At 39.4% G+C, this 15200-nt stretch overlaps 2 protein-coding genes and 1 pseudogene across 2 annotated transcripts; 2 read left to right on the forward strand and 1 right to left on the reverse strand.

Annotated features, from left to right (window-relative positions):
* LOC125217012 (hydroxyproline O-galactosyltransferase GALT6-like) lies at positions 1-3637 on the forward strand. The gene is made up of 7 exons (XM_048118830.2): positions 1-831; positions 1495-1652; positions 1725-2015; positions 2102-2230; positions 2306-2479; positions 3017-3124; positions 3207-3637. Exons 1-7 carry the CDS (start codon positions 63-65, stop codon positions 3414-3416), a joined length of 1839 nt encoding a protein of 612 aa, XP_047974787.1. The 5' UTR covers positions 1-62; the 3' UTR covers positions 3417-3637.
* A 2605-nt stretch (positions 3638-6242) lies between these two features.
* LOC125209993 (AAA-ATPase At3g28580 pseudogene) lies at positions 6243-8800 on the forward strand (annotated as a pseudogene).
* On the reverse strand, positions 7910-14637 carry LOC125213058 (DDT domain-containing protein DDR4-like). Its single transcript, XM_048113410.2, has 12 exons — positions 13652-14637; positions 13422-13532; positions 11895-11981; positions 11774-11811; positions 11580-11661; positions 11198-11304; positions 10864-11020; positions 9854-9946; positions 9566-9689; positions 9423-9465; positions 9099-9314; positions 7910-9001 (listed from the first exon to the last, which is right to left on the reverse strand). Exons 1-12 carry the CDS (start codon positions 14207-14209, stop codon positions 8251-8253), a joined length of 2367 nt encoding a protein of 788 aa, XP_047969367.1. The 5' UTR covers positions 14210-14637; the 3' UTR covers positions 7910-8250.
* Between the last annotated feature and the right edge of the window lie 563 nt (positions 14638-15200).

Genomic DNA, 15200 nt, shown 5'->3' on the forward strand with positions numbered 1-15200 from the left:
TATACAGATAGCTTCATCCCCTGTTTTTTTCCCTCCCATTTCTTGAAACAAAAACTGAGGAAATGAAAAGGACGAAATCAGACGTCTTGGCTACACTAAGCCGGCAAAAATCAACCCGCATTCAAACCCTCTTCATCGCCCTCGGCTCAATTCTGCTCATCTTCGAAGTCTTGCATATGTTCAAAAACGGGATTCACTCTGTTTCCCAAGAAATTCTGTACAGCAGCAGCGCTAATGGCTTGTTAGATTCCAAGCTTGTGATGGAAATTTTGGAGGGAAGAGAGTCTCCGATTCGCCCAATTGATGCTCTGTTTCAACCAAGAAAACGTGTAGAAATCGAGCGGCTCCCTAAAAGGCTGCTCTCTGGCTTGAATTTCACTGCAATTCCGTCTCCGGGGAGTAAAAATGGGATCTTGAAGTCGGCAAACGACGCCGTTGAGCAGGGGAGGAGGCTGTGGGGGGAGCTCGAGGGGAGTGGCGGTGGTGTGGAAGGGAATGTGAGTGAGAAGGTTGAGAAGTGCCCTTCCTCTGTTTTGATTACAGGGGAGGAGTTTGGGAGGGATGGGGGCGTGGCGGTGCTGCCGTGTGGGCTGACGCTGGGGTCGCATGTCACGGTGGTGGGGAGGCCGGTGGCGGGGCAGTTTTTGGTGGAGCTGCAGGGGCTGAGGACGGTGGAGGGGGAGGATCCGCCGCGGATACTGCATTTGAATCCGCGGTTGGATGGGGATTTTAGCGGGGCGCCTGTGATCGAGCTCAACACGTGTTATAGGATGCAGTGGGGAGAGGCGCAGCGATGTGAAGGGTGGAGGTCGGAGGCTGATCAGCCGACTGGTGAGTTGGAAGGAGGGAGTTGCTCTGTTGTTGGATTTGGATTTGATTTTTCATTGTTTGATTTGAGTGGTTTCATGTGTTTGCGTTGAGTGTTGATGGAGAGGGGAATGTGTTGGAAGTGAAGTTAGATGAATTTAGGAATTTCGTGTGGTTTGGATGATGTTCGTGTTCGTTTTTATGTTTGTGCTTGTGTTTACATTAGGCGAGAAGTAGATTAGATGGAGATGGTGGGGATATATTGGAAGTGAAATCAAAAGAATTTAGGAATTTCATGTGGTTTAGAGGATGTTCGTGTTCGTTTTTGTATTTGTGCTCGTGTTTACATTAGGCAAAAAGTAGATTAGATGGAGATGGTGGGAATATATTGGAAGTGAAATCAAAAGAATTAGGAATTTCATGTGGTTTAGATGATGTTTGTGTTCGTTCCGTGTTTGTGCTCGTGTTTACATTACTCAAGAAGTAGTGTATAAGATGCATATATGTATAACCCTTTACCATCATGGGTTGAATGAGGCTCGGCCATAGAGGAACCGGCCTCTGATCTTCGTGGATCGTTTCTATCATCAACTTGAACTTTGGAACGCGATGTTTATTCTTATGCAGTTTCTTGATGCATTGTTTTTCCTATTACAAATGATGGACTACTCCTTCTGCTTATTGCAGTGGATGGATTTGTCCAATGTGAGCAATGGATTTCAGATGGCAAGAACGAGTTCCCTTTCGCCAAAGAAAAACTGTTTGTTTTAACAATCAAGGCCGGCTTGCAGGGCTTCCATGTGAATGTTGATGGAAAGCATGTTACCTCATTCCCATATCACACCGTGAGTAACTCTCTCGTCTTCACTTTACATCTCCGACACCACTCTCCAACATTCTATTCGAACGTATCTCAGGGATTCGCCATTGAGGACGCCACTGGATTGTATTTGCATAAGCATGTTGATGTGCTAGCCATAGTTGCTGCTTCCTTGCCCACGTCACACCCCAGTTTCGCTCCTCAGAAACATCTCGAGTTGTCTGATAAATGGAAGGCCCCCCCAATCCCCAATAAACCAGTCGAACTATTCATTGGCATTCTTTCAGCTGGCAACCACTTCGCAGAGAGGATGGCCGTGAGGAAGTCTTGGATGCAGCACAAGCTAATCAGATCATCTAACGTTGTTGCTCGTTTCTTCGTGGCTATGGTAGGTTAAAGCGATTGATCTCTTGAAAGATGTTGCAGTCTTTTTTTAAACCTCTGCTGATTGCTTTTGAAAATTGATTTGGACAGGATAAGAAAAGGGAAGTGAATGAAGAAGTCAAGAAAGAAGCTGAGTTTTTCGGAGATATCGTCATAGTCCCCTACAAGGACACGTACGACCTTGTCGTTCTCAAAACCGTTGCCATCTGCGAATATGGGGTGAGTATAGGTTCAAGAATCGAACGATTCACAACCCTTTTCCTGCATAAATTAACCAAGTATCGTTTTTTCCAGGTTCGTACCGTATCAGCCCGTCACATTATGAAGGGCGATGACGACACATTTGTTAGAGTAGATGCAGTCATCGAAGCAGCAACAGCAATTAAAGATGGCAGAAGCTTGTATGTTGGAAACATGAATTACTTCCACGAGCCCCTACGCAGTGGCAAATGGACCGTTACTTATGAGGTAATACGCCAATCTTGTTTTTTTTCCTTCCTTGAGTCTGTTTCAGGTCTGTTCCTCCTCGTCATGGTCCTTTACTCCATCCTGTATATTAATTCCGCCTTCGTAAAAATTGTTAGAAGTGAACTACCCGAAAAATGCTATGTTCCGGTAGGCTGTGGTATTTTACGTATATCTTCCAAACCAATAGGATTTTTTGAAAAATTCTTTTTCGAGATGAAAATAGACGTCTTAAGGTATTTAGAACCGGTAAACGAAACCTCTAATGTTCACTGCTCGAATGCAGCAGGCCTTGTGCAAGTCAGTGAAATGCAGTCCTTATTTTGAAGCAGTTTGTTTCTATTGCTTGTTAACAGTTGAATTCTAGCCAGTAAAGCTTCTCGTTCGCGTGCTAATCTGTGCTGTCAAGCTTGTAGGGTCAAATTTGTGTGTGCATAAGCTGTCTCAAAATAGGTTCATGCATATAATTTCTTTGTAATGGTGAAAACATACAAACCATGATACTAATGGAATTGGCCTTATTCTGTTTTGGTGGCTCAGGAATGGCCAGAACAAGTCTACCCGCCTTATGCAAACGGGCCAGGCTACATAATCTCGTCCGACATTGCAAAGGCCATTCTATCCGATTTTGAGAAGCACGAGCTGAGGGTAAAGTTGCACATTTTTGCCACCATCACATTAATGTGCTTATGATCTATGAAAAAACTGATGATGCTTCCTTTAATGACAGTTGTTCAAAATGGAAGATGTTAGCATGGGAATGTGGGTGGAGAAGTTCAACAAAACGAGACCGGTAGAGTACGTTCATAGCCATAATTTCTGTCAGTTCGGCTGCATAGAGCATTACATAACCGCACACTATCAGTCACCAAGGCAGATGATCTGCCTCTGGCAGAAGCTGAAACTGCAAGGGGAGCCTCTGTGCTGCAACGTGAGATGACGAACAGAGATCCATATGGTGTTTAAACATAACAGTTAGCCTTAGAAACAAATTTTTTTGCTGCTTTAGATTGATTGATGGCAATGTTCCTGAGCCTCTCAAGATTGGTTAGCTCGCTAAACGACGTCGTTTTATAGAAAAGAATAGAACATAGGATGAATGTATGTGCAGCTAATGTTTCTACACTTAGTTTTGCAATTGATCATATGATCTTTAGCTAATTATGGTTTGATTTGCTATAGAACACATAAAAACTAGTACTAATTGGCAATTCAAATGAATAAATTGATTTTTAGTGACCACTCTCTAGAATTGTTTAGTGTTTGCCTCTTTCGATAGTTTGATTTTATAAATTGTGCTATATCAAATCAGAATTGGTGACACTTTAAGGGCATCTGCAGCCATCACGTGGTTAAATACTTAAATCTTAAGCACTTAGACACCCAAGTGGTATCTTCATTTTCGGCATCTTTGTGCACTCAAAAGCACTTAACATTGTTTATTATTTTATTTTATTTTTCTTTATGTATTAATATATGATAAAATGAAACAAAATTAACAATTTTATTTAACAACTAAAATAAAAAATTGTGAGTTGTGTATAAATTGTTGAGGTGTAGGTATATTTATAGGTGGGAAAAGATAAATAATATATATATATATATAGCCGTTTGAAAATTTAAATCTTTTTAGTTAAAATTCATTTTTGCATTTGAATTTTATAAAAAAGATATAAAAATTGGGTGAGATTTGTAGCAGGCCACAACCGTCTCACCCATCTACGTGCTTTTGCAGGCATAACCATTAATCGCAGAAACCGAGCATGCATTGGGCACGGGCAATGGGCAGCGCTGCAACATGCTTAGTGGTTGAGCACGCGATGACGTACTAGGGGCAACCGCCGAGCATGCCGATGTATTAGCACTATTGTTTAGATTAAGTATATACATTTAAATTGATTTTGTCCATTATCCTCTAAAGTAAGGCTAGTTGACAAAAATGCTCAAGAATTAAACATGGATAAAATTGTTCTAATCATACCAAAATATATTAGAGAACTTAGGCACACAGATTTTTTATGTGACTGTCACCGTCTCTTTTTGTTCTCATTCTTCTTACATGTGATTTGCACAACCTCGTACGGATCTTAACTTGTCGGACGGTCTAATTTAATTTCATATACTGCCAAATAAAGAAAAAAATAATACTATAAGAGAAGAAAAAGGAAATATACATATCACAGTATAATTGTTTATATCTGAATTTCTTAATAAAAGTAACAATATATTTATAAATTGGGTGCAACCGTACAACAGAGGAGTTGGAAGTCTTGATATAGAAGACAAAGTAATTAATAAAGCATACTCCATTTGTCCCTCGTTAGAAGTCCTATTGACTTTTTTGTACTTGTTTTATAAAAATGATATAAAGTGGAGAAATAGTCTCTTACTTTACCATTTCTCTATTTTAACTATTTATATTTAGCATACACCATCTGTCCCTCATTAGAAGTCCTGTTGACTTTTCTGTACTTGTTTTATAAAAATGATATAAAGTGGAGAAATAGTCTCTTACTTTACCATTTCTCTATTTTAACTATTTATATTATTTTTACAAAACGAGTAGACAAAAGTTAATTGGACTCTTAATGGCAGACGGAGGGAGTACTACCGTTCAAAGGCTCGTGTTTAAATAAAAATATGCACAGAGTTAACGAATTTTGTCGTACAAATTAAGCATATTGCACAATGTTCAATGCAATGCAAAATGTTGTTCGATTTGATAAATTAGATAAGATCAAGTCTTGTGAATGTTATTGGTTAACCAGACAGAACTCCACAGATTAATTTAACTACTACAAGTTAATCTTTTAATGTAAGTGAATATATGTATCAAGAAAACGTCTTTTGCTCATCTCTCGGTGGTACCGAAAGAGGTTTCTTGACTTTGACTAGAGCGACCTCATACTTCGATTATTTATTTAGGGCAATTTACCATAAAAATCATTAAATTTAGTTATACAAAAATACACTCACATAAAAGGAGGTTTCACATGAGATTAACTTTGATTAGGAAGACCTTATATTTCAATCTTCGATCTAAGATTTGATTTGGAGCAATGTACCATAAAAACCACTAAATTTGGACTCTTCTTCATATTTCAGTTATACAAATACATAGTAGTACAAAAAGATGTTTCACATGCGATTGACTAAAATTGACTTCATTTTACGGTTCATTTTAGACCAATTTATAAAAAAACAACCATTAAATTTGATGATATTCTACTCATTTCCATAATTTTGAAATTCAATTAACAAAATTATGAAGTTTGGATTTATTCATGGTAAAAAATATTGTTTACTAACATCCATGTGTATTTTTTTATTGGCATATCAAATAAAATTTCAATAAAAAAAATACCACCATGAAGAAATAATTAAAAACAAATTCGAATTTCATAATCTTTTCCTTTCTAATTTTCAAATTTGCATCGAACTATAATTTAACCAAATTTTATGATTTTATTTTATAATTTTCCGCATGATTCATTTAAATAAAAAAAAAATCTTTACATCTCAAAAAGATCTTTACGAAAAATAAAAATAAAATATAGTACTAGAAAAGTAAATATACAACCGATTTATGTACTCTCAAACTTTCGACACGAGGTATAACAAATTTCCAAATTTCATGATACACTATAATAGAGGCTTATATTATATGCATTCAAATCTTATGATACACATATACTTCTCTCCTTTACCCTACTTTTCATGCTTATAAAAGCATACAAAGCCCCCAATTTCACCACTTTCTTGCCGTTCCAAATCAATCAAACAGCAAGAAAAAATTACCGTCCCCAAATGACCATTCCGGTAAAGAGCATACCGGGCATGGTCGGGTCGTTCGGGTCGGTCCGGTCCATCATCGTCACCTTCCTCTTCCGCTACATCCAGATACTCACCAAGAGGCTGTCGGACCAGTCCATCATCGCCACCTTCGTCTTCTGCTGTAACATGATCCGGCAGAACTGCCCGAAGCAGCTCCGCCGCTACATCGAGAAACTCACCGAGAGGCTGTCCGGATTCTTGAATCCGGACATCCAGGTCTTGATCCACGAGTACGCTGGAAGTCATCTCCGGCACCACGAGGCCTACGGCCTCGTAGCTGCGTACTTGAGCGAGAAATTGCCGGACGCCAAACGGCTCAAGGCCCTGATGACGAACGAGAACAAGGTGATGCTGAGCATGGAACAGTACGAGAACACGACGGACGTGTTCAACGGAGTCGAGGTGAAATGGATCTCCGGGAAGGTTCCTTCCCGGGCCACCGGGGCCTTGTACTACCCGGAGCCCGAGCAGAGGTACTACAAGCTCAAGTTCGACAAGTGCTACAAGAAGATGATGACGGAGGATTACCTGCAGCATGTCTTTAAGAGAGGGAGAGAGATTCGGGCCGCAAACAGGCCGCGGAGGCTCTACACGAATGGCAAGTCTACCACCTGGAGTTATATCGTGTTCGAGCATCCAGCCAAGTTCGCGACTCTGGCAATGGAGCCGGAGAAGAAGGAGGAGATCGTGGAGGATCTGCTGACTTTCATAAAGAGTAAAGATTACTATGCAAGAATCGGCAAGGCGTGGAAAAGGGGTTATCTGCTGTATGGCCCTCCCGGAACAGGAAAATCTACGATGATCGCAGCCATGGCTAACTTACTCAGCTATGATGTCTATGATCTCGAGCTTACCTCAGTGAAGGACAACACAGAGCTCAGGAAGCTTTTGATACACACGACTGCTAAATCAATCATCGTGATAGAGGATATCGATTGCTCCCTCAACTTAACAGGCCAGAGGGAGAAGAAAGAGGAGAAACCTGCAGGGGAGAAGCCTGGAAAAGTAGAAAAAAAGACTTCTCCTTGTAAGGAGAAGAATGAGAAGGAAGAGAGTGACAGCAAGGTCACTCTCTCAGGCCTGCTGAATTTCATAGACGGCCTCTGGTCTGCTTGTGCAGGGGAGAGATTAATCGTATTCACAACAAATCACGTGGATAAGCTCGACCCAGCTCTTACAAGAAGGGGCCGGATGGACAAACATATCGAGCTATCTTACTGCAAATACGAAGGATTTAAAGTGCTCGCGAAGAATTACCTGGAACTTGAAGCACATCCATTGTTCCAGTCCATCGAGGAGCTGATCCAGGAGGTCGAGATATCACCTGCTGATGTTGCGGAAAACCTCATGCCAAAATCTGCAAAAGATGGTCCAGAGCAAAGCCTTCGAAATCTCATATGCATTCTTGAGGAAACAAAGAACAGCAAGTGCACAGAAGTTAAAGATGCAGAGATCAACCACAGTGCAGCTGCTATTTAGTCGGTAGGTAATAGTAAACGACATAGGACTCACAGTAGTTATCTATCTAGACATAAGGCATCATTTTGACACTTTAACACATAGATGTTAACCAGAGAAATATAACACTGAGCCACAGAGTTTAATAAAAAGCGAATACTTTTGTTGCAAATATTAGTTAAGCTATTGTACAACGTCTCGATCAGAAGAGTAAGAACTCCCAACAGAACTTCTCATCCGTGCCTTTTCTTTCTTAAAAGTGAAAACATAATGTAGAACCGACTTAATCTACACACCATCTTCTCAGCAAAAAGACACTCCCAGCAGGAAAAGATAAATAAACTGCAAGAGGGACGTCGCTTGAGTTTTGGCAAGTAAGAACTCTCTAACAGATGGAATGGACTGCCACGAAAATCATCAACCAGACGTATCAGCCTCATCAAGGTAAAACTTTTGCTCCTCTCTTTTGGTAGAAGGGATGCTCAGAAGTCATCTCTGTCTTCGTCTCTCATTGAGTTGGGACCATCGTCGAACCCAGAACCTGGAGCAAGTTCATTAAGATCAAGAAAACGTCTTTTGCTCACCCCTTCAACTTCTTCATCTTTGTGGTTCTCTTGTTCTGGTGGAATTGGTGGCTTTTCCTCAACCGCCTCTGGTTGCTGCTCCTCAGTAGGCTGATGCTCGGCATGGATATCCTGGATGTCCTCCTGGTTACTGATTTTCTCATCGGAATCTTGGATACTGGTTGAGAACTCTGCGTCACCACCACTTGAGTATGAGGGCTCGTCTGGCGCATTCGATTTCTCAGGTTTTGTTTGTTCATTGTCAGATTCAGACACCTCATATTGTCTATAATTGATACGAGCGGCCCTTTTACTTCGTCTGAGACCTGGCTGGAGGTCACCAACTGATCTCAGTTTTGTTTCCCTTCTAGTTCGGCCGGGCATTGCTCTGGTTCGGCGTGGTGGCGCATCACTATCCTCACTGGAACTTAATACATCATCTTCCTCCTCCTCTTCCTCCTCTTCATGATTTTCTTCATCCCAGTGGTACTCCTCATCGCCTTCGGAGCTACTTGACATCTTCCTTCGCTTCTTTCTTTTAAGATATTCATCATCATAAACCACTTCCCCAACTATGTCATCATCACTGTCAAATTCTGCTTCAGCATCTGAGACTGCTTCTACGTATTCATTCACTGAATAACGTTCAGGCCTTTGCCTCCGGCGATCACTACAAGACAAAAAAAAACAAGTAATTTATAAATTCATTAAGAATGATGAGAGACTTTCAAGCAAACAAAACAATCCGGGGGAGTGAATTATCATACCCTCGGTCTAATGTTTCAGTTTTGTGATCTTCATAAAATTCTCCATCATCGTCATCACCATCGCCATCATCATCGTAAGGAGATTTGGGAGAAACAGCGCTGAAATTGAGGTTTTGAGAGTGGTGTGATGGGCCATCCAATCTACCATTTCGAGAAAATTCATGTTTCACAGGAGGATCTCTTCCATCAAAAGGTTCGGGTGATTGCTTGTTCGCCCTGATATGGTTTATAAGAAGAAAAAAGGGTGAAAATTTTCGAAAATAAAATATAAGGAAAAGTAATGTTACAAGTAGTTGTAGAAGTTCTGGGTGCTAAGATCCTCACTTGGTGACCTTTATAGCTTCATTTATTGATCGATCATAATCATCTGCAAAAAATGGAAGAATAGCATCAATGGTGGACTGGGAAAAATTAATCCAAAGCATAAACAAGGGCGGAAGTCTACTAAGAAGCTGTATGGCACATACCAAAAGTATAGGTCACGGGTTTTCTATCACGGAGAGAGCGTCCGGCAGCCATACCATCCATGCCAATCATGTTATCAAGCATAAGTGCTTGTCTATGTTGCTTCTTTAACAGTTTCTCCTTCATCTGCATGAAGATACTTCTTAGAACCAACCACAATATACAGGAAATGCTTAAAACTAATAAGATGTTCTCTTCAAGAAAGGGATTAATTAACTTAACGCAGGACAATGACCAAAATAAAAGAAAATGCATGGAAAATCATCTTTCGATATAGAACAATTTACCACCTTGTGGACCTTCTCAATTTCAGGAAGCATGACATTTTTCAATTTCTTCCCAACAGACACCTCGGTTCTATTTTTACTTGAAAAGAGCTTCTCCTGTAAGCAACAAACATAAAATTGACAATGAAAACATGTGCCAGAAATAAAAGTAAAGTTGAATTTTCAGAAAGTACGCGTTGTAAGCTTGCCAAGGATATGAGGTCGGGCAATGGAAAAGAAAATAAGATTCAGACCAGACAACTAAAAAAACAGCAATCAGGTGCACACTCAGAATTCAACTGTGGCCTCTTAGATCATAAATCCAGTGAATTTTACAAGTTGTAATTTAACGGCGATGACATTTTTTCCATCTACAAGCACTATATCTCGCCTCCCCGACTAGCTAGGTTGCATAAAATATAAAACCATTATACCCTGGCATCTAGAATCTAACATGAAGTTGACACAAGTGCAATTTTGCAGTCTCCTTGAGTGACACAAAGCCAAGCAATCATCTTACACTGTTACACACCACCCAACACATGCAACTCCGACTGAATTTAAGTACGAATGAATTTGAATCAACAACCTTTGCTAGTCTAGGAACCAGTAGATAACCATCTTCTACCACACTGCCAAAAAATACATTTTGATTGACCGACATAGTGTAATGGACCGGAATCTTATGCTGTTTATCACAAACTCCGCAAGGCTTTTACTCAGAATCTTATGCTGTTTATCAGACACAAACTCCCCAAGGCTCTTAAAAGCATGTATCATATACATTTGACATCATTTCCAGGCTGGAAAAGGAGATGATTACCAAGGAAAAGTGTAAAGTTCAATGCAATATGAATGGATTTGTATAATTTCATGTGTTTGTAATGAATACAACCAGTATGGGAAACCAAAGGGACAAAGAGAAGAATCTGACTTTTGCTAAAAAAAATATCCATATCAATAAGAATTGACAAAAATAACACTTGCTCAAGAAATATTCATATCAATAAGAATTGACAAAAATCAAGACTTACAGAAACAATCAGGAATTCATCTAAATTAGTGGCAACTGCTTCCCATTGATATGATGAATGAGGAATAGGTGGAATATTCCTTCCCCTTCCTTTTTTCACCTCAACATTCCTAATCTCTCTGTATAGTCGATGGCCAATGATGGGATCATCTTCATACCTAGAGAGTAAGAAGCATCCATAAATAACTTTCAAAGTTACATTCTACACAATGAAGTGAATACAGAAGCATGCATGTAAGACACTGAGGCACCTCCATGGTAGAGCTACACCATCAATAGAAACTATTTACATAGATAACAAAATGTAATCCATCATCACAGAGCCTGTAATTTACCAATATGAGACTCCATAAGAATCGCCCCCTAGGCGTTCTTTGCGAAATATTGAGAGCTGAACACCATGTTTTAATGACTCATCTATGTAGTTCCGTATATCTTCTTGCTGCAGAAGACAACACGATTAATTTAGCACTAGTAGAAATCGTGGGCGGGAGCCGGGGGGAGTGTATGTCAATGAAATTTTGTTAAAAAAAAGAGCAATAATATATTAGAGGCATATAACTGCATATGAATCCAGGATTGTTCAAATTTTATAATTAGAATAACTCAAAATCACTATTTAGGCCCATATGTCATATTATAATTCTGTAATGGGCAAAGTTTATCTATTGAAGCTAAGACAGCTACCACCAAGAGAATAATTTACGATATTAATACCTCAACCCGAATATCGCATAATGCCTTCAGAATAACCACTCGCATCCCAGGATCAAGTGTGTTGTATGCCTCAATTTCGGTCCTAAAACAAACAAAACTCAACTCTTTTGAGCATATAAACACGTGTTTCTTATGCACACCAACACAAATACAACAACAAAAAATGGACTTTGTTGTGATATGAATCTACTCACCTGTGTGATGCAACTATCGGCAAATCTCCTTCAGCAACCTGTAGCAGAGAACCATACTAAGTAAATCCAGCATTACTCCGAGAAAGATTGATTAAATTTTCAGTATTTAGTGTGAGCTTACCCAGTGCCACCAATCCCTCAGCTTTCTACATAGAACAGTAATCCAAGTATCATGATTAAGTGCCATTCTGGTAATAGGAGGAATGGCCTACGAAAAGCGAAATACCAGCATAAACAGAACTGGTTACAATGTTTGATCAAACAGCAATTTGACAACTAGTCAACTATACATACCTTATCAAAAAAAAAGGTCAAGCAGAAACACAAGAATACAAGCAGTTCTCACCTTAACTTGCATAATGCTGTTCATTGGAGTTAAATTTGTAATGATGAAGTATTTTGATAGAGTTCTGATAAGGAACTCATAACCTTTCTATGTTATACCTAGGATTATAACAAACTATAGTTTGAACCAAAATCAAGAGAGATAAAAAAACATACATATTCATGACACTAAGAGTGGTACCGATTGGTGAAAACCATGTCACTCGGGAAACTTAAAACAGAGAATTGAAACTTGTATAGGTGATCTTTCTTGTGAGGGTTACAATCCTATGAACTCTTGAGATGATGATAACAATACATGAATTACATTGAATGATTGAATGGGTTGCAAACAAATTAAACAGCTCCAGTTTATATGAAAAGAAAACAACTAAAATGACACCTCTAGGTCACAATAAATGCATGTAACTCGATCTTATGGGCATGATATTGCATTATTGGCCACTAGTCATCTGCAGAACAGTAAACACACAACAAAAGAAATTACTTTAGTCAAGCAAATCTAGTCATTATAGATTATTTCCAAGAGTTATGTCCTACTGAGCATGCCACTGGAGTGATCTGAATGGATGTTGGCTATACTTTGACACTGATCGTCCAGTTATAACATGTGATACCTTAAATTTGCTAATAAATTCAACAACTCTTTCCTTCACATAAACAAAAAGAGCAATAATTGTGCACTGAGTCTCTAATGATCAGTTCATTCAAGAAATCTTCCACGCCCTTTACATTTATAATTCACAGAATCCCTCATAAGGTTCCAATACTATGGGCAGTACAATGATCCTCTAAAGGAAGCCCCGTGAAACTCAAAAGAATGGAAAAAGAAAAAAAGAGGATAGATTTAGAAAATAAAGGAAATAAGGATCATTAAATTAGTCTCTAAGACCTTAAGCACTGGCATTAGGAGCACACTCTCATCATAATCCATACCTATATTCCATCAAGATGATTTTTTTCTGTCATCCAGGCAGTTATGAAAGTATTTGAAATTCATGCTTGCTCACTCAAGGAAAAATCAATGCCCGCAACTTGTTTTAGTTTTATTTTTTATTTTTGTAGCTAAGACAATCCCTTACTACAGAGTCTTAATCCAAGCAGGAGATACACAATATATCTGTCAAAAGATAATGTTAAACAACTACCACTACATTACAAGAATAAAAAAAAATTATAATAACAACATGAAATTCAGAGGATAGACCAAACGAGCTATAAACTAGTAACAAAAAATGACAATCAAATAACAAAAAATTATACTAACAATTAGGAAACTAAAGAGGGAAGTAACAAGACTAACCTTTAACAATGGCATATGTATCTCAGCCAGCGTATTATTTGGATTAATCAAGGCCGTCTCAAACTCCTCTGCTGAAAACTCCACCTTGACATTCAATAGAGGCCTAAATACCTACACCTCACATCAAAAAATAAAAACATACACATCAGCTTCAAAGAACCAAAACTCCACAAAGCTCAAATCTTACTAGAACTAGTTGCTATTATAATCTTTTCTCAAGCTGAACATACATTCAAGAAATTGAGAATAGAAGCCAACTGCCACATGGACCGAATATTCCACCGAGGCAGCTGCGAAGCCTCTGGCTCACCGACCAGAGGTGTAACTGCCCTACTACTCGGCAATTGTGCCAACGAAGTAGAGCCTTCTTCCTCCCCATTCTCCTCCTCCTCTCCGCCCTCCTCCTCCTCTTCCCTATAACCATCCTCCTCCTCCGAATCCTCCTTCAACAGCCTCGCCGATAACCTCTCCTTCCTCTTCTTTTTCCTCTTCCTCTCCACCTCCGCCGTAGCCTCCGCCTCAGCTGCAGCCTGCAGCCTTGCTGCCGCCCTCTGCGTGCACGCCCTCGACGGCCTCTCCCTCCTCGCTACTACACTACTATTACCATTATTTTCACTAGCTGACTTCACATTAGTCTCCTTAATACCCTCGCCCTTGGTGTTATTTTCGACACCGGACTTTCGATTCTCCGAATTTTCCGGCGAGTGGTGGTGGATCGGCGAGTAATGCTCCGGCATGGCGGATGAATCTTCAAGAGATGGGTTACATGGGAGATCAAGGGCTTGCATTGAAGCAGCCCAGGAATGTTGATTCAAACCAAATGGGCACAATAAAGCTGGGGTTTTTCCCAAAGCAAGCTCAATAATTTGCACGAATCATCAAACAATACCGATAATAATGAAGGCGATTGCTGCAAAACGTGAAAAGGGGCAAAATCAGACAATCATAATAATCATTGCTGGGGTACGTGAATAATGGGTTTTTGGAGCTGCGGTAGGTTCTTCACCCCTCAGTTTTTAGAGAGAGAAGGGAAAGGAGAGAGAGGAGACAGGAATTTGAGGAGAATCGGATTTTGTAAAAACAAATATAGCTGTGTAAATACGGGGATTTTGGCGAAAGGGGTGAAACTTTGGCGTTGAAAAAGGTGAAATTGGATCAAAATCTACGAGGAGAGGAATTGAATTATTGGGATTAAATTCTATTTAGGGCTGAGGTTTGAGGGTTTCACTGTATCAGGGTAAAGAGGGGGAGATTCTTTTGTGGTGGATTTCATTGAGTTCCCGCTCTACGACGTCGTATCCAGTCCAAGTTTGTTGCAAGTCAACAATTTGTCCTCAATTTCTTCTACACAATTTAGGAATCAACAATGTGTCAATAGAACTTTGTCACCATGGGATTATCAAGTAATTTCCTTTTTTCATTGTGGTCAAATCTAATCAATTTGTACATAATCTATCAACTTAGTCACTTTTCATTGTCAAGGCATTAAGAAATTCATGGGTGGATCCATGTAGATTTTTTTATATAAATATATCATCATTTTATCTGATTTTCCTCTTTTGGGTTTGTGATGACCTTGCTAATTATACTAACAATTGTCTTTAATTTTCAAATAGGAAAATAATAAAACTTGAAATTGAGGCCCATATATGTTGGTTTATTTTTTTTACAATCGTTCCACTTCTTTGGAACATAATAACAGGTATTGTAGTCCACGTGCCGCGAAAATAATTTTGTTTATGAATGCTACAAGTTTTAAATGAGGACTAGTAAAGTTAG

Source organism: Salvia hispanica, chromosome 3, assembly GCF_029641045.1.
Source record: "Salvia hispanica isolate PSC_SH4W2 chromosome 3, Shi_PSC_v1, whole genome shotgun sequence".
In the NCBI taxonomy this organism is placed as follows: domain Eukaryota; kingdom Viridiplantae; phylum Streptophyta; class Magnoliopsida; order Lamiales; family Lamiaceae; genus Salvia; species Salvia hispanica.

Coding starts and splice junctions, on each gene's coding strand:
- LOC125213058 (XM_048113410.2), bottom strand. CDS start 14,209: ATGCAAGCCCTTGATCTCCCATGTAACCCATCTCTTGAAGATTCATCC. Junction 11,812..11,894: donor TGAGGGATTGGTGGCACTGG/GTAAGCTCACAC, acceptor TCTCTGCTACAG/GTTGCTGAAGGAGATTTGCC. Junction 9,315..9,422: donor GAAGCTATAAAGGTCACCAA/GTGAGGATCTTA, acceptor AAACCATATCAG/GGCGAACAAGCAATCACCCG.
- LOC125217012 (XM_048118830.2), top strand. CDS start 63: ATGAAAAGGACGAAATCAGACGTCTTGGCTACACTAAGCCGGCAAAAA. Junction 832..1,494: donor GGAGGCTGATCAGCCGACTG/GTGAGTTGGAAG, acceptor TGCTTATTGCAG/TGGATGGATTTGTCCAATGT. Junction 3,125..3,206: donor TTGAGAAGCACGAGCTGAGG/GTAAAGTTGCAC, acceptor CTTTAATGACAG/TTGTTCAAAATGGAAGATGT.